The 25,994-nt window shown below is 37.5% G+C and overlaps 1 protein-coding gene across 6 annotated transcripts in view; it reads right to left on the bottom strand.

Annotated features, from left to right (window-relative positions):
* The window catches only part of Fgd4 (FYVE, RhoGEF and PH domain containing 4), a 216,761-nt gene that overhangs the window by 26,326 nt on the left and 164,441 nt on the right, over nt 1–25,994 (bottom strand). For all 6 annotated transcript variants that reach the window (XM_074083096.1, XM_074083100.1, XM_020167950.2 and 3 more), the window contains 6 exons: nt 16,600–16,689; nt 14,084–14,229; nt 13,470–13,626; nt 8,189–8,327; nt 5,606–5,664; nt 5,146–5,292 (listed from right to left, as the gene is read on the bottom strand). In XM_074083096.1, coding sequence (XP_073939197.1) covers nt 5,146–5,292; nt 5,606–5,664; nt 8,189–8,327; nt 13,470–13,626; nt 14,084–14,229; nt 16,600–16,689 — 738 coding nt within the window. The remainder of the gene's footprint in view (nt 1–5,145; nt 5,293–5,605; nt 5,665–8,188; nt 8,328–13,469; nt 13,627–14,083; nt 14,230–16,599; nt 16,690–25,994) is intronic.

Genomic DNA, 25,994 nt, shown 5'->3' with positions numbered 1-25,994 from the left:
TTCCAGCCCATTTTGCTCTAGTTGTTTTGGAGATGGAGTCTCATGAACTATTTGCCTTGGCTGGCTTTGAACCTCAATCCTTCTGATCTCAGCCTCCAAAGTAGTTAGGATTACAGGTATGAGCCATGGGCACCTGGCTGAAAAGCAATGAAATTTTTTTTTTTTAAAAAACAGCCAATTCATTAATTCAAATTTCACTAGTTCAAGTTAGGTTGGCACACTAAACCTAATAAAAAAAGTAAGACACATGGCTAAGATCCATATTTTATACTTGTTCGCAATATTCTTCAGCAGTATAGTATTCTGAGTCCTTGAATCTTAAGAATTACCATATGAATTAACAGAAAAGCATCAATTTTATCAAGGAGTCATTACATCTTTACAATATGCATTTTTAAAACAAAGTACTTTATTTTGAAACTAAATCAAATTATGGACAGTGCCTCATTTCTAGTCAGCAGTTAATAGCTCTTTGCTATCCAGGACTACAAAATTTGTCAAAAGTCTGATAGAGTACAAATGCCTTGTCATTGACTGTGAAAACACTGCTTTCACTTTTAATATGTTAAAACATGTAAAGTTTTAACTCTTAAATATTTAGGTTCATCAGTGGGCAGATTCCTGGGAGTGGGTCCATACTTCTTACTTCATATTTATTGTTTTTTAAGTTGTTTCTACATTTTTCTAAGATAAGAGTAATTAGGTACTACAGAAATCATCTTTAAGATTTACTTTTTCAATAGCATGTGCTATTGAAATACCAACATGATTTTTATTTCATTTGTTTCATCAAGATTTCTCAATTTATTTTTCAAGTTTTCTCTAAAATATGACTCTATATGGAGTTTCAGTTGAGTACTCTGAGGCCAGACCATAAACATTCAGGCTCCCACTCTACCCAATGGGTGGTTAACTCCCACAAAAAAGTTACAGGTGCCGAGACGATTAAATGAGGCAACAAATTAGAAGAGTTCAGAACAGTGCTTTTACATACAAAGTGCTTCAATTCTAGATCTTTCCTGCTAGGTTCTCTGCTCGGCTCTATGCTATTGCCAAAGATAAGAAATGCCAGTGGGTATTTAAAACATCCCAACATATTTATGTGACTTGGTCTACTATACTCATTCTGAAAACACATTTCTCATCAGTTGTTTCTCCCTCAACGTTTTGTAACTTCCTGTAACCACTGTCATAGATTTCAGTTCCACAATGCAGAATGTAGAAATAAAAGAGCACTAAACACATTCTAGGTAAACACTAGTATTTACATTTCTGGACAAGGACCTATGCCTCTCATTATGTCCACTATGCTGAATACAGCAATCACTGTAGTGGCCTCACTGTAGTGCACAGAATTTAGAGACTCAATAAAACTCTCAAGTTCTCAGCACCATCCACATCATAGAGTGACCAGGGTAGGAACTCATTTCCTTACTTTTGAAGTTAATGTTTCTTTCCTTCTTCATCAAGTCCTCCTCAGGAGGAGACTTGGGCAGGGCTGTGCATGTTGGATGGGCTATAGAGCTACACCAAAGGGACAGAACTCATGATTTCAAGTCATCAGCAATAACCAAACTGTTTCTACAAGCTGAGTGACAAGTACAATATTGTAGCATAAAACTTCTGAGTTATCCATCACTTGTGCTTAAGTTTGCTTTACAAAGCCTTGTTATTTTAGATATGTAAGTCTATGAATATGAAAGTTCTCAGTACTTGCCTTTCATAGCTATTCTCATGTAAGAGGACATGACTGTCTTTTCCTTTCATGCTTTCACTATTATGTCCCCCTATGTAGAAGCCTCAGTGTCCCAAGTGGGACTTTATTTTCCAAGTTGTCAATAATTACATATTAAAGAATTCTAATTACAATCTAACGAAAGCCAGTAAAAATCTTATTTATCTTCTTCACAGAGGTGGAGATGAGCACTTTTACGGGATGCAATAGTAAGATGGCGCGTATGTAAAGAGGTCCTGCTCCTTAGGTGAACCTTACTCCTATGTCAAAAGCCACCATCACATCACCTTCCCCAAGAGAAGGCTTCTCTCTGGGTTTCCCCTGGTACTGAAAGAAGAAGTTATAGCAACTACAACCCCAAGTATATGGACTTTCTCTTGCATTGTAGGAGATTCCCTTTCCTCCACACCCACTGCTCACAAGTGGTGATCAGCAAAGCAATCTCAGACTGGTGAAACAATCGCTACATGTCCTAGGTTGTGACAAAATCTAGTAGCAAGTCTCAATCTTACAAACAAAAAAAAGGTAATGTATTGTTACAGGATATTTACAGTACTTAGTCTGTGAATGTGTTCAAAGTTTAAATAAGGGGAAAAAAATCCAAATCTATCAAGTTACAAGGAAATAAAGAATAGAACAAGTCCAAAAGGCCAAGAAAAAAACTATTGGGTCACTCTGAGATAATTTAGTGATTTTTCTTTTTTCAAACCTTTAGATGCCAAATACAGTGATTTAGTTTAAAAAAAGTACCCTATATTAGCGTAAAAAAAGTAAAAAAGTACAGTGTGAAGTCAAGCAAGTATGCAAACATATGAGATCATTTGAATGTGAAATCAGATGCTAAATAGAATTTGGCTTTTCAGCCAGATGTAATATGCCCAGAGTAGGAAACAGAAAACTAGTTCTCATTTTTTCTTTCTACAGAGCAAAGAAATAAATAGGGTACCTCTGTAGTTTCTGCACATAAAAGAACAAGATGCTCCATTGGAATAAACATGACAAGTATGGTCTAAAGAGAGGGTGGGTTAAATGAATGAACACTATACTGTCAATGTTTCCAAGATGGTCTTCAGAATATAAATGAGTGTGGCTTTTCTGAAACTCTTCCCACATGACTCCATTTTCCTGGGCAGCGATGGTGTGCTATGTTTGGTAGCTGATAATAACAAGAACAAGATGGTTTTTTCCTCAAAGTCACTGTCTTATTCCCCCACCAAGACTCTTTGTATTTCTCTTCCAAACAGCAGCTTAGTTTGGCTCTATATCAAGATACTAAAACTATTCAAAACAATTCTCAAGGCAATTGGTAAGACACAGAACTAAATATTTAAGAACAGAGACTACAGTGCTAATGAGTAAGAAGAGAGGACAATGACCCAGGCACCTCTAGCATAAGACAGGGGCAGACATTGATTCCCGGCCATTTTGCCCACAATGGTTATTGAATGTGCATTTTTATTCTGTACTTATGATGCTTTGATATCTTCAAGCCTTGTCGACACTAAAGGGACAGACCCTTCCAGGACTACCCAGTTCCTAGAGGTGAAAATGACTCATTTGTAAACACGTCTACCATATGGAAGCCAACCAATCCGAGCCAATATCACAGCCACACCTTTGTTTATTGCCCCGCCCTAATCACTCCACAGCCCACTGATATGACTGAAACCAGCCCCTCTTGCGCTTTTTATCTGCCTTGCCCACTGTTTCCTGTGGAAACCACAAAAGCTCCTGCCCACGTTTCCTGCTTGCTCCCTCAGCCTCTTCACGGACCCTGAGCATCCCTACTGTCCCTTCCCTGTGGTAGGCCTGGCTCCTCCTCTAGGGATCTGTGTCTTTAATAGTAATCACCTCCTTACCATAACTGAATAATGAAACCTATGTAGCCTTTTTTGGCAGTACTGGGGCTTTATCTTGGGGGCTTGCACTTGCTAGGGAAGTATTCTATCATTTGAGCCACCTCTAGCCTCACATCTACACATTTTTAAAAATTATTGAGCTAATATTCAGATAACATAAAATTTACTTTTTAAAATGTACAATTTAATGGGTTTTAGTATAGTAGTAAATTGTGCAACAATTACCACCAATTGTAGAGCATTTTATGATTCTAAAATGAAACCTTGTGCGCATTTCCCCTCTTTGCTAGCCCTAGACGACCACTGATTATATCCTGTCTCTATGTATTCAAATAATCTGGACATTTCATATAAATGGAATCATATAGTATGTGGCCTTCTGTGAGTAGCTTCTTTCAACTGACTAATGTTTGAGTCTAATCCAAACTGTGTATATCAGTATTTTATTTCTTTTCATTGACATGTAATATTCCACTGCATAGATGTACCAAGTTTTGACTTTCGTGTGGACACAGGTTTTCAATTTTTTTTTTTGTGTTGCTTTAGTTAAACAAACTTAGAATAGAACATCTGGGTCATATGTAACCAAATGTACTTTTTAAAAAATGACTACAAGATACTGAAAATTCCTCTGCATGACAGTTCCTATAAAGTTTTCCTTTCAAGGAAGGTTGGAAACAGCTGACAGAAACTTCTCCAACCCTGAGGACAACTCATGTTGTGGCTGGTGACATGAATGCCTGGCAGTAGAAAAGCTAGCCACTGGGCATCCAGCCTCTTTATATTATTAACGTGTCTCTTTGCCTTAATAGCAAATCACAACAACAGCTAACATTCATTGAGCAATTCTTCAACGTTAGCTTACTCTGTCGATGTTGGCTATCGTTATGAGCTAAAAAAACAGAAGAGAGAACAGAATTCATAGGAGTAACAAAGAATATAGGTCACATGAACAGAGACTTAAAAAAATAATGGCCTGGAGGCCCTAGGAAGAGCTCTTATGTTTGATATAAGTCCTAGACCGTCACTTCTGGGAAGTGAAGAAAGGGATAAGGATTGACTGTAGTGAAAAGGAACTGTGTGACAAATTCATGCACATTCCCCATAGATATTTTAGATACAATCTTGCCTACAGAGTTTAACCTACAATGATTAAAAATAGTGATTATAGAGGATTAATAGAACTGATGTCCCAGGAAATAGTATGCCAACAAAATATCCAGGAAATGGTACCTATTAGCCTGTTAAGAGTGAAAGGAGAGACAACTTAAAAGAAGAAAAAGGATTTCAGAAAGTATATCAGATCCTACATGTCACAGAATGGTTAAATTGTCTTCAGTATGCACTACTCAGGTAGATTATACCCATTAATTAAGTGTACAGAACAAGAATTTCAGTTACTTAAAATACTCTCTCTTGGACTCCTGACTGTGTCAACTAAACCAGGTTAGATGTAAGTACTCTGGGAGCAAGCAAGCAGACTTTTCCAGGATATATACAACAATTTCAGTGAATTATTCTTATGCAGCTTGCTGACACTATAATACTCACTAAGAAAAGATAGCGTTCTTGTGCTGATGTGTTCCGAGCAGCGAGTTTAAGGATCTGTCCTTCTTTTATTAGCTCATTTGAAGGATTTACAATGTCTTCTTCTTCTCCCAACATTTCGTAAATCTCTAAGAGTTTCTTCAGGTTCTCCTGGGAAATTAAAATACAGCAAGATCAACTATTAGAAGGCTTCAATTAAGTGATGAATACTACTATTACCTTAACTAAAATCTGCATAACTTGGGGGGGATTGGGAGTTAGCACACATTCTGGTATAAAATAAAACCTGAGAGAAAGAGGGGAGAGGATTATTACAGATAATACTAGATATTTTATAAACTTTTTTTTTTCCTTTGGTTCACTTATATCTGATCACTTTAGTCCAAACCTACAAAAGTATTAGGCTACGCTATTTACAATTGTCTAACCAGAAGGTTCCTGTCTCCTCTTAAAAACCACTTACCATTTTTCTTATTGCACTATTAGAATGGCTTGCTGCTGTAGATATAATTTCAAGTGATTCTGAATGGGAAAAAAAGAAAAATAAATAAATATGCTTTGTCTTTCCTATGCTATTAGGTAATTGAATAACTTATAAACTAAAATAAGAATAAACTAAAATCTGAGACCAAAAACACCATGAAAGTAGCAGCAATTTCCACTTACAAATTGGATTCTTTTGAAAATTCATTTGTAAGCAGATTACTTGAACTTGGAGGGTAGTTCTTTTAAACAGTCACATATAATTTTTAGGCTCACTGGTGTATTTAATCTGTAATGGGCCTTGAAAATCAACAAGTACTTTCAGTGTATACTAACCAGGCACAAAACATTTTGCCAGGTGATTTCATATGTACGGTAGTCCCCCTTATCTGCTAGTTTGCTGCAGTCTGAAAACATTGCATGGAAAATTCCAGAATTTATACATTCTAGGTGAGTTTTATTATAGTATACTATTATAATGGTTCTATTATTATTATTAATCTCTTATTGTGACTAATTTATAAATTAAGCCTTATCATAAGTAGGTAAGTACAAGGAAAAAAAACCAGTACTACATGTAGGGTTTGGTACTATGTGTGGTTTTAGGAGTGCATGAAACCTCTTGGACCCCCTGGGAATAAAGGGAGACTACTGTATTACCAATTAGTTCTTACATATCTTTGAGCACTAAGCATATTAGCTCCATCTGGCAAATGAAAGAAATGAAGTGATGCGACTCGACAAAGCCAAGATACTGTAGGGTCAGAGCTGAACCTAGGCCTTCTGACTCAAGGTTCTATAATATACTAGTTTTTTTGAGAAAATCAACTACTAAGTATGACCACTTTCTTTGGAAAAATGCATTCACAACTGTAGCCTCAGTCAGATGAACAGGAGTGTTTTGAAGCCAGTGTCAGAAGGTTTTGTTGCTGGGGGAGGTGGTAGGGAGAGGGAGGATGGGAACTTTGTGGTATGGGCATTGTAGGAGCTTCAGGGGCTGCTGGAGAGGAGCTACAGAAGCCAAGGGCTTCTGTTGGATCAACCCCAGGGAATACCTCTCAATCCTAAATCATGTCCTGTTTTCTTCACTTCTTTTCTGTCCTGTGAATACTGGCCTGCTCAACTCTGTTTCCACAACAACCCCATCCCTTCTGGCCTACATTTTTTGTGTTCTTTACACTGCTGAATAGAATGTGCTTTTGTTGCTTCTCTTCTACTTTTAGGTCTCTAAAAGCCCTTCTGTGATTTCACTGTGAGTAGCAGTGGGAAGCCAGGAAGAATAATAAAAGGTCCTACTATCTCCACAGCTTTCTTATCTTTTGACAAAGATATCTTAGGGAAAGGAAAAGGTTTTGGATATTGGAGATACTGCATTTTTAGTTTCATGTTCAAGAACTATCCAGTTTTGGGCAATCCTGTTCATTTGACACAGGGTCCAGGATAGAGGGAGACGAAGTAAGACAGGTTGGTGTCACTGCTCAAATGACAATTTCAAGGAATTCTACCTCCAGTCTACCAAAGCTCTACCACTAAAACTCAGCACTTGGGCTAGAGGGGTGGAAAATAGGGATGTGGCAGAATTTCCAGGAAGTAGCCGGCTAGGGGAAAATGGCAAGTCAAATTCATGCTAAACTGGAGAAGAAGAAAGGAGAAAGAAGTTTCTGTGTCAGTGAGTCACTTTGATGGTGGGAAAACACAATGAAGACAGCTGTATTCAAGACAAGACTCAGGCTCCAAAGTCTGAGTCCATTTATAATACAAAGCAAGAAATTATAAGGGAAAACAGCAATGTTTTAAAACATTACACCACTATCATTAGCACTTGTTAAATACAAAGCCATTTCTAGTTCTTAAATTTTTAATAATGTCTTCAAAATTTAATTGATTTTCAAAACTGCAACAGAGGCCTGTAGGTATGGCTCAGTGGTAGAGTGCATGTTTATTAGCACGTGATATGTGAGGCTCTGGGTTCAATCCCTAGCACCAAAAACAAAATAAACAAAAATTGTGCAAGAAAGCTAAAGCATTATTGAAATATTATTAAGTCTTTAAAAAAGCCTTTCATTCCAACCTGATGAAGAAATTAAAAAAAAAAAACTAACATATGGAATAAAGTTTTCTCAGAGAAAATGTTATTAGACAATGAAGTGTATCATTTCCTGTTATATCTTAGAGTAGGTGAGGCCAACTTTGGTTAGGTTATCTTTACATGGTAAATGTCAACTTTCTCAGCGTGCATCAGTCTAATTAAATAGCACTTGAAACTCCAAATGGTGGTGTTCTTCTCGTGAGAAAGTAATTGTGTACTGCTATTCCAGATGTCTCTAGGAATAGAGTTTCAGATCTCAGAGTCAGAGATTAAGGTCAATCAGGAGGGAATCATTATTTGTATTTTTCTAAATCTGATTTTGGCTCGAAAGTGGTTTGTCTAATTGAGGGTTGATAGCAATTTCCAGTGAAATTATTTTCTGATGACAATGTGTGACTAAAGAAGCTGTGACACATATCTCACTTTGGAGCTACAAGTTCATGATCCTATACTGGATGAGGGAAAAGCATTTACTTTTTGCGTCATTCCAGTCGAGGGAGTCAGAGGGCAGTTTCCGTAGGTAGTCCTTAAGGAGCATCTCATACCGAGGAATCCGCTGAACAGGTTCCAGCATGTGGTGCTGCAGAGTTAAGCTCCCACAGATCTTCTGTTTCTATAACAAGCAAGGTTTTTAAAGGCACATTGAAAATTACATTAGCCAGTCTAAAAACTCAATGTAATATATTCAGAACTTTCATTGAGGGTGAGAGTTTTCTACACAGTGTGACTTTGTGTTATCTGCATTAAATATATCTGGGGTGTTTTAAAAAATGCAGACTTGTGAACTGTACCCCAATCTATGAAATCATAATTTTGGAGGAAGAAGCTAGAGAACACACATTTTAAAACACCCCATATTCTTGTAACATTGAAGTCTGAGGACTACTAAAATCTAGTGAAAAAAAATGAAGCAGAATTTTAAGCAAGAAAATTCCAAACTGCTAGCAACCACTTTTATTGTCACTATAAGGGTTTATGAAATCATATTATCAAATCATTCTACAGAGAGTTTCAAAAGATGCACTTGTTTAATGAGGTTCACTAAACCCAACTCTACTAAATGTCTTTGGACTTAGCAGAAACTATTTCATAATAAGGCTGTCATAAATGTCAATTCCTTTGAACTAAAAAAAAAAGACTTCATATAAAATGATAAGATTTGGGCCTCCTGTTATCTGCAAGAAAAATCTATTTTTCATTAGGTCAAGGCATTCTTCTTCATTAGAAACCAAGCTCCAATTTGTAGAGCAAAATCAAGCCTGCATTACTTGCTTGCAATATGTTTAAGAGAGGGAAAAACAGGTTGTGTTTTCGTATTACACAAAGCAGAAATCCCATTAAAATACCTACTGAACTTATACCACAATCAGGGATATGAAAGTTGTATTGGGACATAGTGTTTACATTCAAAGCAAACAAGTAATTAAAGGCTTTAGAAGGAAAACAGCAGTTAGCACCATCCTGATGGGTGCAGGTGCTGGTGGGAAGTAAGGAACACTAGGGAGCAAGTCCAGGAGCAGGACCTGAGAGAACAGGCACAAGGTAGTGGTGCATGAAATGTGTTCAGAAAAAGGGAGCAGCTGGGTTTTCTTGGTGAATAAGATAAGCATAAGTAAACAGGACAAGGAAGACAAAATAATATGAGGTAACAGTGTCAAAGATTCTCACAGTCAAGCCGATATAATGCAGGTTTTTGCGCACAGGAGTGATGTTATTACATCTAAGCTTTAATAAGATTAGCCCTACTGCAATGTGGCCTTAGGGGGATGTGGAGAAATTAGTTGGAAAGTTGTTATTGTAGTTAAGGAAGAAAGTAATTAAGAATCCAAAATTGATGTGGAAGCTCAGGGAATAAAAGTTTCCCCTTAATAAATGTAAGGTATTACTTTTATAAATTTAACTATCTCATTTGGCTTTCCCTAACACAGCTATTATATATGTATCTCCAGGAAAATATGATGGATGCACAAATTTTTACATGAAGAAACCAAGGCTCAGAAAAAATAGAGTTTTCTGAGGAGAAATAACTACAAGGGAAGACAATAAAGTCTAAACTACACTGCTTTAGTTCTAGTTTACCACGCTTGTTACAACTCATGTCATTTCCTCATAATATGGGGAAGACAGACATTGCAGAATATAGAATTTGATAAAACAGTAATTACCATAATTATTGCCACCACTTAGTAAGTTACTATGAACTGTGCTTATGAACACCTTGAATGCATCTCACAACAAAATGAGCATATACAGATGAGGAAAAGTGACAGATCAAAAGTTGTCATGCTCTAGTGAGTGAGAGAGAAATGGTGTCATCTAAGACAACCAATTACATGTCAGAATTATTACCTACTCTGTGCAAGGCAAAAAAAATCAGATGGAAAAATTGCTTTGGAGCTATCAATAGAAACTGACTTTATTTTGATAAGATCTTCACACAAAAATATGCAAACCACACTTAGTCATTAGTAGCTTGAGTTAGGGATAGAAGATTAGACTAGGAACAGCAACCCTTGAGGTATCATCAGCATGATAATTAAGACATGAAAAAATAGGATGTCACTGAAGATAAAGAGGCAAAGAGAATGAAAAAAAATTAATCTCTGTCCAAATTCAAGTATTAGCAAGAATAATGAAATAAAAGAAAAAGGATCAGTGTTTACAAAGGTAGATGAGTAATCATAAAAGAAAAGAGATGCTGATAAAAGGAATGAAGAAGATGAAGCAGGACTTGTGGTTGAATGTGGTCACTGGCAAATCTTCCACATTAAAACAGTTGTCAAGCTACATAAAAAACAACCATTCAGTCAACTTTAGAAATTGACTGAAGGTATACAATAATCTGACAAGCATTTATGCTTTAAAAATTGTTGAGCTATAGATCAGTGAGAACCTATGGTATTCTGGCTAGGGACTCCACCCATCCTTCTTCCAGCTCTGTCAATGTGAGGGCTCTGCTAGGGCAGTGCAGGCTGTGAGAACCTGCAGCCTCTGTGCTCAGGTTGAAGGGGGTTCGTTTGATTTAGAGTGGGTAATCCCCACACAGAGAAACCCCATCATCAGAAGTGAGGAACAATGGAGTGGGTGGGAGGAGATGGCCAATGGCTCTGCCAGCCTGAAGTTGTGGTTGTGAGTGGGATAATCATGAGACATTCTTGGCTGAGATTGTGTGGCTGATTAACAGAGACTGGAAATAACCCAAGACAGTACTTTCTCCTTGCATTCCTGAGACTGTGTACATGTGGATAGGAGATAAGAAAGGGCCCAGTGGGTTCAAATGTGACCTGATTTTTAAAGGGACCCCCTTACCCACAGTGAAGTCCATCAACACAGGAGAGAAGCTTAATGGCTCTAGAAAGTTGAGCACCTCTGTCCAACAGCTGCTTGACCCCCTAACTTACTCAGACATAGGACAATCTTTAGAAAGTCAGGCTCACAAATAAACACAATAGTCAACAGAAAACATAAATGGAGACATTAGTGATGCACACTAGAGGAGTAACAGATTTTACAGATGTAGTCTAAGTAAGTTACTAAACAAAGAAACAAAAACAATCACAACCACTTTCAGTGGGGACAATGAGTATCTAGAGTTGTTGTGATAGGTTTTCTAAAATATCCGATATTCACAAAACTATGAGACATTCAAAGATAAAGTATGACCTGTAATTGAGAAAAAAGGCAGACAATAGAAACTGCCTCTGCGTGTCTTTAGATGTTGGATGTGGCAGATAAAGGCTTCAACATAGCTACTAAGAATATGTTTAAGGAAATGCGATAATGCTTGAAGAATGAAAGGAAAGTATGAAATCAATGAATGCACAAATAGTAATTTTCAAAGGGGTAAAGGGAGAGGTAGGGAGAAACAGATGGAGAGAGAGGGGGAATGAGCCAAATGGAAATTCTGGAGTTGAAACGTAAAACTGAAGTAAGGAATTCACTACAGGGGTTCAAGAGCAGATTTGAGATGAAAGAATAATCAAGGAACTTGAAGAACAAGGAATAGAAATTGTACAATCTAAAGAACAAAAAAAGGGGAAGATTAAAGAAGAAAAATGAACAGTTTCATGAATGTGTGGGAAAACATCAAGAAAACCAACATTTGTCTAATGGGAGTCAAAAAAAACAAGGAGAAAGAAAAGGATAGAAAACACATAAAGGAAGATAAAATGGCTGAAAACTCAAAGTGATTTAAAAAATAATCTTGCAAGCAAGCCCAACCAACTCAAAAGTAGGATAAACACAATTTAGACACATCGTATTCCAAATGCTGAAAGGCAACAACAGAGAAAATCTTAAAGCAGCAAGAGAAAAACAGACCATGACAAGTGGCTGGGTACTAACAAGAGCAAAGCCTGATTTCTTTTTTTTTTCTTCTTCTTCTTCTTTTTTTTTTTTTTATTGTTGTGCTGGGGGTACATTATGGCATTTACAAAAGTTCTTACAATGTATCAAGTATTTCCACAGTTGAATTTACCCCCTCCATCATTCTCCTTTATCCTCACCTCCTTCCATTCCTGGAATAGATGCAACAAGTCAAAGGCTGACTTCTTATGTGAAATAATGGGGGAAGAAAGTAGGAAAAGTGAAATGTTCAAAGTTGTGGGAAAAGAAGTCCATCAACCAAGAATCTGTATTCAAATTAGCATTCAAAAGGGAGGGAAAAATAAGGGCATTCTCAGACAAAAACAAGACTAGCAGAATTCATTGTTAGCTAATCTACTTTAAAAGAAACAGTAATCATTTTTATGCTGAAAGCAAATTACTCCAGAAATGGCAAATTATAATACAAAATATATTTATAGATACATTTTCTCATATTTTCCCATAACTTTAAAAAATACATAAAGTTATACAAAGCAATTATAGCACTACACTGTTGGATTTAAAGCACATGGAAGTGTGCTATATGACACAAACAGAACTGAGCATGCAGGAGTGAGCAGAGATATATTGGAGCAAAGTGTCTGTATTTTACCAGAATTAAGGCTCGTGTAATCTGAAGTAGGCTATGATAAATTAAAATGCCATAAAAACTATTTATATAACACAAAGGTGGCTGGCAATCATGAAGCCACAAAATTCAAACTAAGAGTATTATGTGACACAGAGAACTCCTCTTCCATATTTAAACTGCATCAGAGAGTAAGTTGTTAACAATTTTGAATTTTGACTAGAGAGTAGAAATTACTATGGAATTACTAAACAGGTTTGGTAAAATAAGAGAAAATCAGGATATAGATATATAGTGACCAAAAACCCAAGAGATTTCTAAAATCTCAAGGTTTGACAGCAATCATTCTACATATTCCTTCCAATATTTGAACCACTAAGAGAATGGGAAAGAGGCAAGACTGGAAACTCACTTTGCAAAAAACCAAAACCAAAAATTTTCTTTTTTTGAGATGGGGTCTCACTAGATAGGCTGGTCTAGAACTCTCTTCCTGCCTCAGCCTCACAAGTGCTGGGATTATAGATGTGTACCACCATGTCTGGCTTGCTTTATAAATTTATGTAGACCCTAATAAAGCCAGCCTCTACTGGTTTCAAAAACAAATGGAGAACTCACCCTTTAGTATGTGGCATGTGCTTAACAAATACTTTATGTTGGGATGATCTTTGTATAATTCAGACCAAAATGGAGTTTGGGTAAGAAGAGCAGATAAAATCTCTAGATCTCAATTTTAGATCTAGAAGACCATATGATATATATGGAAAAGTTAATTCATAACCATGAACAAAACTGTCCTATTACCTGAATTTCTTCAATCACTGATTTGAACTGGGGAACACGTTCTGTCATGTTTTTAACCAATTCCATGGCATTATCAAATCCCTTCACGTATTCTCCATACATCTTAAGGAATGGTGCCAATTTCTGAAGGATGTCTCCGATTCTGGGAGTAGTTTCCCTGTTCAAATATAGAAATGAGTCATTAAGGTTTCTTATAAAATGAGCAATTTAACAGGACTCCAGATAAAGCCATCACCTTCAACACACACCCTGTGCTTTATCAGAACCACTTCACTGAGAGAATAAAGAGGTACCTTTCCAAATGGAGTTTAGGAATGGTATAGTAAAGAGAGATGCTATGACTGTGCATGGTGGCACGTGCCTGAAATCCCAGCACATCAAGGCCAGCATGGACCTTTGTCCCAAAAAAAAAAAAGTGCTTGGAGAGCAGAGATGAAATTCTTTTTAGTGAAAGCTGAAAATGTACGACCTAATGGAAAAATTGGCACAATTGGAAAAATTGGCACAATGTCCAATTTTAGCTGCATGTAGCATTTCTACTTCAATTTAAAAACCAAAAAACACAGCACCTTGCATAATTGCCTTAGACCATCATATCTATCCACTCCTCTTACCATTCTTGCATGCGTTTCTCCAGCTCTGGTAATAGGAATTTACTATGGAAGGCATTTATTGATGAAATGTTAGAAAAGATTTTATTCACCATCTCTGCGGGAAATGAGCCTCGGTTTGCTTCTTCCAATAATTTGCAATAAAACACCTGAGTAAAGAATAAAGCAGACATGCCTTTAGGTTTGTTGTTTAACCAACTAGCACTGTGCTCAGGTTATAGCGTATTCATTCAAATTGCTGTTGTATAAATGGAGTTCAGAGCTGAAGAAATCAATCCTTGTCTGAAATGTAGAAATGAATATACATTCTTTGATTTGAAAGAACCATGAATAAGAACTAGGAAGCATAGCCAGGCATCAGTGGCTCACGCTTATAATCTTAGCTACTCAGGAGGCAGAGAATAAGGAGGATCATGGTTCAAAGCCAGCTTGGGCAAACAGTTCTCGAGATCCTATCTCAAAAATACCCAACACACACAAAAAGGACTGGTGGAGTGGCTCAAGCAGTTAAGAACACTTGCCTAGCAAGCATGAGGCCCTGAGTTCAAACCCTAGTACTGCCAAAAACAAAAAAGCTTCGATTCTAACCCAGGTTATGCGCTTATTCTTGGAATGTTAAGGTTTATAATATACCTTTTTTGTGCCAGAGATTAATAGGATTTACCCTTCTGATCCATAGCTAGAGTTAAGGAATGTGAAAATGCTTTATTACACACAATAATTGTATTTTTCACTTCTAATTATGTTTTGATGACTTCTACAGCACTTAATACTCTCATTGTAGTTTGTTAACGTAAATCTCATTTTTCCTATTAAAATTGTATATACCTTGGAAAGGGAGGAGAATGATTTAGTTTTCCCAATAGAACAAGCTTTTAGGATCTGGCCAATGATTGAACAAAAGATTCTTTTATTTTTTATTTTTATTTTTTTGATGAGACTGCGGTTTGAACTCAGGGCTTCATGCTTGCAAAGCAGGTATCTTACCACTTGAGCCACACCTCCAGTCCATTTTTCTTTGGTTATTTTGAAGATGAGGTCTCACAAACTATTTGTCCAGGCTGGCCTTGAACCTTGATCCTTTCAATCTCAGCCTCCCAAGTCACTAGGATTATGGGCATGAGCTGCTGCTATTCAGCAAAAGATCCTTTTAGTTTTCAGATGTTTACTTGCTTTTTAGTAAATAATAATGCATGACAACTTGAAACACTCGTATGTGTGTGTGGTGGGGGAAATCTTATTCTGTAAATAGTAACAGGTGCCTTAATGAGAATTATAAAACAATTAAAAGCACCCTGTAGTCTTAACTGTATTCCACTAGGGCTACTATATCTCTTAATGCCACTCTGTTACATGTAGGCAGAAGGAGTTCTGTTCCTTCATAATGTCCAGATGGTTGTTCATTTTCTGAATTCATCTCCATTGTATTTTCTTGGGAGGCAAAAAGAACACAAAATTATGTCCTTAGAGACTCCAATAGATAGGATACTATAGTAATTAAGACACTAACATTCTAAAAGGTCAGCAATAGCAGCCAAATCAATTTGGCTTTAAAAAAAATACAACTTGCTAAGAGGGAATCTCTACAATGGGAAAATCTCAATGTTATAGGCCTATAATTCCCATGGGGAAGAAAAATTGTTTCAAAGGCCCAAACGCCACATGAATTAATTTTATTTTATGGTGAATTTCCTTGAAAAGTGAGTATTTGAGCTTCAATCTCAAAACACAAACCTTCAACTGGCTCCTTAAGGTTCACACTACCAGCACCTAAGTTCCCTTTAGGAACTCATGGCAACATGTGCCCAGGACCACTTGTTGCCATGAAATTCCAGGTTTCTAATGGCAGGAGGAGGATAATTCTTCTTGCAAGTAACACTTAAGGGTGGCAACTTTCTCTTTTAACAATAGAAGTCTGTATTAGTAATGTACCAATGCTTTAGTTTTCAATAGTTAGTCTTATGTAGTTAAAATCTCTCCAAATGCATACATGATATCATCCTCAAGGCTCTACCATGATGAAAGTACAAAGTGTGATAAAGTAGATTCACATATTCAACAAATACTGATTGGATAGCCTGGCATATGTTTCATACAAGTTTGAATACAGTGAACTGTCAAAATTCTATGACTGTATCAGGTAATTACTCACATAGTGTTCAACAGCAAACAAGACAAACAGAATCAGCAATATTGTCATGCTAGCTTTAGCATCACCAATATCTTAGTAGTTAGGTTATAATAGTGGCATGGCCTTATAGTAAATGTCCAAGAAACAGACTAATGCTTAACATTATGGGACACAGATAAAGTCATTTTGTGACTTGTGCAAAGAGAAACATCTACTCTTACAAATTAGAAAAAATGCTTATACTCAGTGAATTTACCAATGACACTGGAAGTGCCATTTCCTTGAGCAAATGGCTTTCATTAGCCAAAACAGTCAGGCTCACATGGCAGTTTCTAAAACTTTAATTACTAGATTAAAATGATGCATATGCCAAAAGGGAAAACATTACCTGATCTAAGAGGTCAAGTCGGTTGACATAAGCTCTTTCTGTAAGCAAAAGTTCATTGGCTATTTTGTAAAGTTTTTGTTCATTAGTCTCCTGAAAAAAAAAAAAATTCACATATTGGAAAAGGAACCTTGGGCAATATTTCTCAAGTAGTAAACACTTTATCATAAAGTTTGATCAAAGAAGTTTCTTAAGTTTCTCAAGTATTCAATTTCTTCCAGCAACAAAAGAACATTCAACCAGAACATTAAAACCTGTTGAAGTTATTTTAAGAAGGGGAATTGGGTAGGAGGGATAATAATGGAGGAGATGAATCAAACCTGGGTATAATACATGTATATATGGAAATATTACAACAAAACTCCCTGTAAAACTATCAGATACTAATAAAAATGTTTAAAAAAAGAACATTCAACCAGAAATGAACAAAATTAGAACAAAGCAATTAGAATTGAACTGTAGCTTCCATAGCTTCTGCTGCAGTTAACACTATCTACTTTTTCCTTAAAATATCTTTTTTCAGTTCCCAGCACTTACTTTCCTCATTTTCACTTTCTTCTCTCATGCTGTTCTTTGAAAATGATTTCATCTCTCTCTCAGACATCTTGTCTAATTATTAGCTCTTATGTGAACAACATTTTGCTTTTTTTTTCTTCAGTACTGGGGCTTGAACTCTGGGCCTTGTGCTTGCTAAGAAGGCACTCTATCAGTTGAGTCACATCTTCAGCCCAGTGTTTTGCCTTTTAAAAACCATTTTGTGTGTCAGATGTGGTGGTTCACGTTTGCAATCCCAGCTTCTGGGAGGCTGAGGCAGGAGGATCATAATTGAAGATAGCCTGGGCTACATGGCAAGACCCTGTTCCCACCTCTCCCACCAAAAAAAAAAGAACAATGCCGACTGCAATGTATAAAAAATTTTTATGGACTAGAGGTTCATGAAATTTCAGGACTGAGGATAAAATCCAGACTATAGGTACCACTCAGGGCTATTCAGACCTCTACCCACATCCTTAAACTTATTTCTCATTGTATCTTTTAAAGGCATCTTTCTCCAAACACATCAATCTAACACGTTAGATCGTTACCCAAGCATGTCCCTGACCATCTCAAGCCTTCATTCCTTTCATCCTCTCTGCCTGGCTTTTGATTGTCTCTCTCCTGGTGTCTAAGATTTTCTTTTCCATGGTGCTTTGTTAAACTGTTCAAAGCCTTTAGGCTTTGTCCTATTAGAATGCATTTTATATTTTATAAAGTAAGTCTTTATATTGAGAAATTCACTGCTGGAGATTATGAAGTACAATAATGGTTTAGGAAAAATCCTAGCAGCAAAGTAGACCAACATATGTTTTAAATCAGTGTCATAATTTGTATATACACGCTAAATTTTAAACTGTACATAAAATGCTATTAAGTTCTTGTGTTCAACACAAGATCTACTTCATGCTTTATGTGCAATATCCATTCTTTTGTACAAAGTTATCATCTTGTTTCTTACAGAAGCACTGGAATGAGGTGTTTTTATGTGAAGTCTTTAGAGCCTAGGCTACATAGTGGGACTGTGTGTGTGTGTGTATACTATGTAGTTATCAATTTCTTCAGTTAGTCAAGATTTTGAGTTAATGAATTCAAGACACAGTACTGGCGTTGTTGATTGCCTGCCTGGCATCCTCTCCCTTGTTCCCCTAATTCTTAATATATCCAGATATAGTTAATGTATATATCCCACTGCTATGGAGTAATTTCCTTTGGGGAAACTGAGCTCATTCTCAGATCAAAAGGTGGGCCTTGACCAGTAACAAATCAAAGTACAATGATTGGGTTAGGAGACAGGGAGACAATAGGTGGCTCTCTACTCTTTGGGTAGAGCCATAGGAAAAAAAGCTCTCTGGGGCTTTGTGAGAATGAGGATTCATGAAGGCTTAAGTCCTAGAGTGGCTATCCTGTAACCACAGGGATGAAGCCAACGAAGTTTGCCATTGTTTAGGCCTGGATAAGTGCTATTTGTGATTAGAAGCATCCTGGTTAATACAGAAACCTTAATACTATGACCACCAACTCAGTGTACACAATGGAATTGAAACAGCTTTCAAGTAACTTTTAAGTAATTATTACTTGTTGAGGAAAAAAAAAGATGAAAGTCAAATACTTAGAGATAATGAATAAAAATGTGGCATTTAAACCTGTAATAAATGAACAATATGAACATGTAGAAAAATCCTATCAACATTTCAGGGAAAGAAAGAAAATCAGACTGTCCTTCACACTGGCCTGAATTTACATGACAATCCCTTCATTTTAAAGCCTCATTTACTAAGGTATAAACAGTAAAACTCTGCCTCTTTGGTGTGTAGTTGTAGGAATTCTGACAAATGCATACAATCTTGTAACCATCACAATCAAGATGCAGAACATTTCTAGCCTAAATTCTTCTTTCATCCTTCTGTTGTCAGCCTTCTCTTCACTTCCATGCTCCAAGCACCAGCTCCTGGTAACCACTGTTTTGCCCACTCCCAGGAAGGCATGCAAGTGGAATCACACCCAATGGGCCTTCTATATCTTGCTTCTGTCACTTAGTAAGGTACATTTGGGATACATGAGGTTTTTAGTATTAGTTTGTTCTTTTGAAGACCTTAGTTTCATTCCAATAGTATCTTTTACGTGGTCTGCTTCTAGTTCTGACAGTATCTTCAAAGAAAACAATCCAGCAGAAGTTATGCCATAATAAAATACTTTTATGAGCCAGAAAATGTTAACCAGGTTACATGTTCTATTATTACTACATATTGAAAACATCCCTGAAATATTCCACACTTCTACAGGATCTTAAGTAGGAAGTTTATAAGAAACAATCTTTTGCTGACAACAAAGTATGTATTAGCCGAACTTGGCAAATTGTGGATATTCTGGTCATATTTTGCAAAATCCAAGGAGCATGGCAGCAGTTATTAGCAAACGCTCTGCTCCTTCCACACAGATGGTCTTCTACACATTGGGTCCTTGACCTTGCCAAAGCCAACATAAAGATAAGCAAAAGCAAGCTTGCTGGCAGTCAGTTTAATCACTCATTTACACATATAAGTTTGCAGAAAAGTTACTAAGGATAGTGTGGTAGAAATTATGGACTCATGAAGCCTTGCTTTAGGTTAATTGAACAACATTATCACCATAATAAGAACAGTTAACACTTACTCACTGATTGCTTGCTATGTGCCAGACTGTTGTATTTTATAGAAACTGACTGATCTTCTACACTTCTACAAAGTAGGTACCATTTCTATTCCTATTTTGCAGGCAACATAAACAGAAAACAAAATACTGAGCTAAAGGATGCCAGGTAATGTACCCAAGGTCACACAGTTACAAGGCGACTGTATCAAACTGCAGTGATAAAGGAGAGTTCATGATTTTTAGATAACTACTCAGTATGGACTTTGACTCTCTAACTCATCTTTTTTTGAAGCAAAAATGACTGTGATGTTTCCCCTAAAGGAAGCAGACTAACAAGATACAAACTAACTGCTTACAAATGGAATGTGGTACTTACTATGCATTTTAATTTATACATTGTTTTTTACAACATAAATTCTATTTAAAGCAGACTTCCTAGCATTTTAGTAAGAATTATTAGGAGTACAACCTGATGGCTGATTGTCAGTCATTTTAATGTAATGTAATGGTTTCCAACTTTAAAAAGTTACTTTATGTACTGAAACTCAACTATGAATACATTTATGGAGAAATACAATTTATCCACATGGATAGAGTTCTGTGAAATTATCTATGTATGTTTGTGCCTCAGTTCCTGGCTCATAACCTCCTCCCTAATGCAGACCACAGAAGCTGGAATTTCTTGTCCCCAAGGCAGATCACAGAAACTCTAATATTCCTCCACCTTTCTGTCCTGGAGCTGGCCATACAGAAATCATAGATCTTAAGACTCTTCTCATTCAGGAGGGGTCTTATCCTACCAATAACCTGGAAGAAAGAATACTGCACAAAGACGCCAAGAAGAATCTGAAGAGACAGGCCTTGCTAGGTTTCCTAATGCACTCTATCAGCGTGAAGTCTCCATAAAAACCAAGACAGGGTTTGGAGAACACCAGATAGCTGAATACATGGACGTCCCTGAAGGGTAGCACGCTCTTTCCCATCTCTTGCCCTAGGAAACTCTTCATCTGCTTCTTTTGTAATAGTCTTTATCATAAATCAGTGAACAAAAGTGTTTCCCAAAGAGGCAGTCTTGGGGACTGAGCCCTCAACCCTGGGCTCCTATGCTATCTCTAGGTAGACAGAATGAACTACATTTAAAGATGCCTACTTGGGGTCCCTGAAGCAGAGATGCCTGACTGCTTGCTGGTGGGGAGAAAATCTTACACACTTTGTTATCACAGAAGTGATCTGTGCTGTGAGTGTGTAGGAGAAACTGAATTTGGGTTGATTTTTCCTTCTGTATCATCAGGCTGTACTAGATTAATGTATAAAGAATGAAGTAGTTTTAATTTTTTTTGACTTTTGCTATGCTAGGAATCAAGCTTGCTAGGCAAGCACTCTACCACTGAGCCCCACCTTCACCCCTGAAGTAGTCATAAAACTACTGTGCAACTGCTGGGGGTGTTCCTATTTTTTTTAAATAAGAAAGTTAAATAACAGTTTCTTAATACCTGTCATTTACAATCTACTTTCTTTTAGAGAAGTCTAACAAATAACCTGATATGTCAAACTTATAAACTTATGAATTATAAATGTTTAATTTTAATAACTAACATTAAGCAGCATCATACTTTTGGTATTCCTCTTTAAACTAAAGGGATTTAAAAAAAAATTACAAATGTTACTACACTCATATCTTGAAAGCTGATTCTCAGGGTACTGCCTCAAAACAAAAATATATTATATCTAATCTACCAGAATCAAACAGACACACCCCTCTTACAATAATAGCGTACACAACTTTTTCTTTCTGCTTAGTGTACCAGGTAGGCTATTTCCATGTGCTCTGTACCTCCAACACCCTTTAGGAGACATTGCTCTTCTCTTTCTCTCGCAAGTTCAGTTCAGCCTTGTTATTAGTCATGGTGCCCACTGACTCATGAATGTACTTCAGTATCAGTCCTGCCTCCTCATCTGCAGATGTCACCAGCTCCTGCAGCTCTTTCCAGACCTTCTGGCAAGACTCTCCCATATGGCAGGAGGCAGGAGGCAGGACAAAGAGACCCCATTGCAGTTCACAGAGTTCATTAACTGGGTAGGCAGGAAATGCTTATATGGCACCAGCAACTCATTCTTCAAAATCTTAGCGCCATCATCCTGCCACATGCTCACAGCTACCAAGAAGGGGAGCAGGCATAATGCTAATGAGCAGTTACAGCTTCCTAATGGATGCTTGAAGGGCAAATGTTCAATTATTCTAAAACAAATCTGCTACTGATATTACGCTTTCTAACTCTTCAAATGCAATTTCATTTTAAGCAGGAATTTTTTTCCCCCTAAAAATGTCTACTCAAACTTCTGAAAAAATTCTTGCAGTTTCCCCACATACATTTTAGGGGTTACATTTAAGACATATGTATATAAATGATCTATATAAATTAACAGGTTTTCATAGCATCAATGAAATGGTTCTACCCACATCTGCGGTCAGTTAATTATATTCTCCATGGCAAAGGATGCTCTAGCTTTGTACTGATACATGTATCTCAGTGTTCCTGAGCCCATTCTCTTCTAAAAATTTGGGAATAAACATTATGACCTTTTCATACATGAATACACTATACTTTGATCATATTCTCCCTCCCTTACTTCCCCTCTCACCTTCTGCTGGTTTTCTCCCCCCAAGTAGTCCTCATTTATATTCATGACCCTTTTTCCCCCTGTAGATCGAGATTCCACTTATGAGAGAAACATGCCATCATTTGTCTTTCTGAGTCTAGCTTATTTCACTTAACATGATGACCGCCACACTTCCACCCATTCTCCTACAAACAACATCCATTTTTCTTTATGGCTGAATATTATTCCACAGTATGGGTATGTACACCACATTTCCTTTAGCCATTTGTTGATGAGCTCCTAGGCTGATTTCATAACTTGGCTATCACAATCATATTTGAATGTCACATAACTGGCCCATTATCTGAAAAAGCATCTTAAAATCTAACTTGTTTTGGACACTTTCATTATGTAATATTCCAAATTCTACACATTCTTTCTGACTAATGAGGAGAGAAATCAAGGGGAGCTATTGAAAATGAGAGACAATGTCAACTCCACTATTCATTATTTATTATATATGTGATTCTCTGTGTTTCACATGAATTATTTCATGCAATCTTCACAATACTCCTGATTTACAGTACTTATCCCTGTGCATCCCACCGAAGGAACGCCTTAGGTTTAAGATAGAACCAACACAGAGGTGCTGGGATATCTGCTAGGTGGAATATGTTGAATTTGGATCTATTAAATGTGATCTCAGCCTTGATCCCATTCATCTTGATTTACAAGTGGAGAAATAGGAATTCATGTATATTAAACAGATACAGTGTTCTCATAATGCAAGTCGCTGTTCTAAGTACTAAGTATTAACACTTTACTACTAAGTGATCTTTGCCTCACAACAATGTTGTAAGATAGATATACAATCTCCCTTTGCTCTGAGGAGCAAAGAAGAGAAGTTTAAGTCACCTGCTCCAGGTCCCAGAGCTGGTAAGTGGCTGAGCTGTGATTCAAAACTAGAGCTGGCTTCAAGTCTGCGTTCCTGACTACTAGGTTATGGCATATGGTTTCCTTTTCTGTCCCCCAACCCCCTTCTTTTAGTTATTTTGACACAGGGTCTTGCCATGTAGCTCAGGCTGACCTTGAATTCTTGATCCTCCTGCCTCAGCCTCCCAAGTGTTGGAATTAAAGGTGTGCCCCACCACTCCCTGTTTTTAAAGCCATATACAACTGCTGTTTTTAAGATCTTATTTTTTCCATTTCTCTCAAACCCATACTAAGCCAGATCTTTCTGCACAGTGTGACCTCCAAGTACCAGATCATTCTGAATTCTGCTACTTTCCATCATTCTGTTAAACCTATCCCTCTCATACTCGGGCTCCTGGCACTGCTGATTTACTGAACCTGGCTCACTGCCATGCCTGTTTGCTTTTGCTTTCTTTCCAGGCCACTCAGCAAGACTTTTGAGGGGGCAGACTGGCCCTGCTATCTTTGGCTGAGGCCCTCAGAATCATGGTCACAAGTTGCTACAATAACTAACCACTTTCTCCACTGTCCTCCAGCTCCACTCCTACCCCTTCAGTACACCCTACTGGCCTCTATGAGGCCCTTCCCAACTCCACACATCAAGCCCCAAGCTTGGAGTCACCTCTACACTACGATCCCCCAGGACCTCAGTCAATACATCTCAGACTCTCCCCAACTTCTCTGCTAACAACACTGAATTCACCCCCAGCCATGTTCTAAAGCTTGGCTTTATCTTTGAGTTCCCCTTTCTCTCATGGTCATTTATAAATCTTAACCTCCACCATAACTAAAAGTTTTCTCCTTGTATTGACTGCAGTGCCTTGCCCACAGCTCATGTGCAACAGATATTTACTCAGTTTAATTCAGTTACTCAAGTTCACTGAGCTAAAGTTCTACTAAAGGCTGTCTCCAGGATAACTCTTAGCTTCAATTCTACTTGTTCAACATGCTTTTCTCCTAAAAGCTCACCAGTATGTCAGCACTCACCACAACCCTCCCCCAGCCCTGTGGTTCTGAAACATTGTGTTCTCCTTTTCCCTTATGGACAATTCATTACATTCTCTTTTCCATTGTGTTGTGTTTTCTATGTCCACTTCCTGCTCCTGCATATTCCACTTTAGTAACAATACTCACAACAATATACACATCCTCTTCCCTGACTCAGATCCATATGTATTTCCTCACGCTTAATTAATGTCTAAGTGAATGTCTTGCAGGTGAATGATGCAGTAGTGCAAAATTAACCCAACTGGCAGCTCAACTCCTGCCTCTCATCTCCAACACTGTTACTTTCCTTCCTATGTGTCATCTCAGTTACTTCTTATTAACTTGTTAGGAAGCTGTGGCCTTGAGAGTTAGGTTAAAGTGACATGTCTGAGGTCACCTAGCTCGTAAATGACAAAGCAGGGATTTTCAAGTTTCACAGCCTGAATGGTTCTCCAATAAACTTTGCTTCCAGAAGAGAATATTCCAGCTTGGTGGGAGACAGCTTCACCTGAGCTTCCCAGAAGGCCCTCAAATTCAGTATGTCAAAATCTCCTTTTTTGTTTCCCAAATATATTTCTCTTTCTATCCTCTTGTTCAGTAAATGGTACGCCATCTGCCAACTAATTCAAGCCAGGAGTTGAACTTAACCAAGCCAGAATCCTCAGGAATCCCTTCTTTGTCTCTAAACCTCTGTTTCATTGATGCCCTTGCAACTCACACCTGGACTGGGGCAGGTGCTTCCTAACCACAGACCCTGCTCCATCTGCTTTTCATTTTGTCTGAGTCATTTTCTACAACCGGCAGATGTGTCAGCATTGTCACTTTCATGCTTCAATTAAGTGTCTCTGTAGCCAGATAGTGTTAGAGACTTATGGAAAGTTTATATTAACATGGGAAACACTTGTATTTAACCCAGCAAAACAGGATACAGAGTGAGCATATATTATGCTATTAAGTACGTTTTTCAAATATTAGCTCAGAAAAACAAGATGGAATGTTCAAGATCTAAGCAGTTCTCTCTTGGCTGTAGAATATTATGGGTGGTTTTGTATTTTCTATGCTTTGCATTTTCTTTGCTCTGCATTTTCTTGATTTTCAACGAGGATTATGAACTATTGTTTTCAGGAAAAAAAATAACAGAGATACAAGTCCACTACAATTTGTCTCTAATTTTCTTTTTAAGCCTAACCTTCAGCAGGTTGTGGTGGCACACCTATAGTCCCAGATACTTGGGGGGATGAGGCAGCAAGACTCCATTTAAAGAAATAAGTAATCCTAACCTACAATTCTCACTCATTTTCTCTAGCCTTTCTGGCCGAATTATGAAGCCAATTTAATTGCAATTTAAAACCCGAGTTCAAATCCCTGTTCCTCATGGTCAGATCAGAAAGATTCTCTCCAATATTTATTTAACTCTTGCTGCTGCTCAATGCTCTACTCCCACTCACCCACCCCCATTTATCCTTGACCACCCACCATTCTCTCACTCTTTTTACTAGCCAACTTCTCTGCCTCTCAGCAGCTTTGTCCTCCAGCTAGCACATTCTTCCAGCACAACTGTTCCATCTGGGTTTCCAAAGGAATCGATAATTTCTGTTTTTTTTTTTTTGGTGTGACTGGAGTTTGAGCTCAGGGCTTTATGTGTGCAAAAAGGAGTCAATGATTTTAGG

The sequence above is a fragment of the Castor canadensis genome, chromosome 8 (assembly GCF_047511655.1).
Source record: "Castor canadensis chromosome 8, mCasCan1.hap1v2, whole genome shotgun sequence".
In the NCBI taxonomy this organism is placed as follows: Eukaryota; Metazoa; Chordata; class Mammalia; order Rodentia; family Castoridae; genus Castor; species Castor canadensis.
Note: the sequence above shows the minus strand (reverse complement) of the source record. Positions and strands in the feature narration are given on the sequence as shown.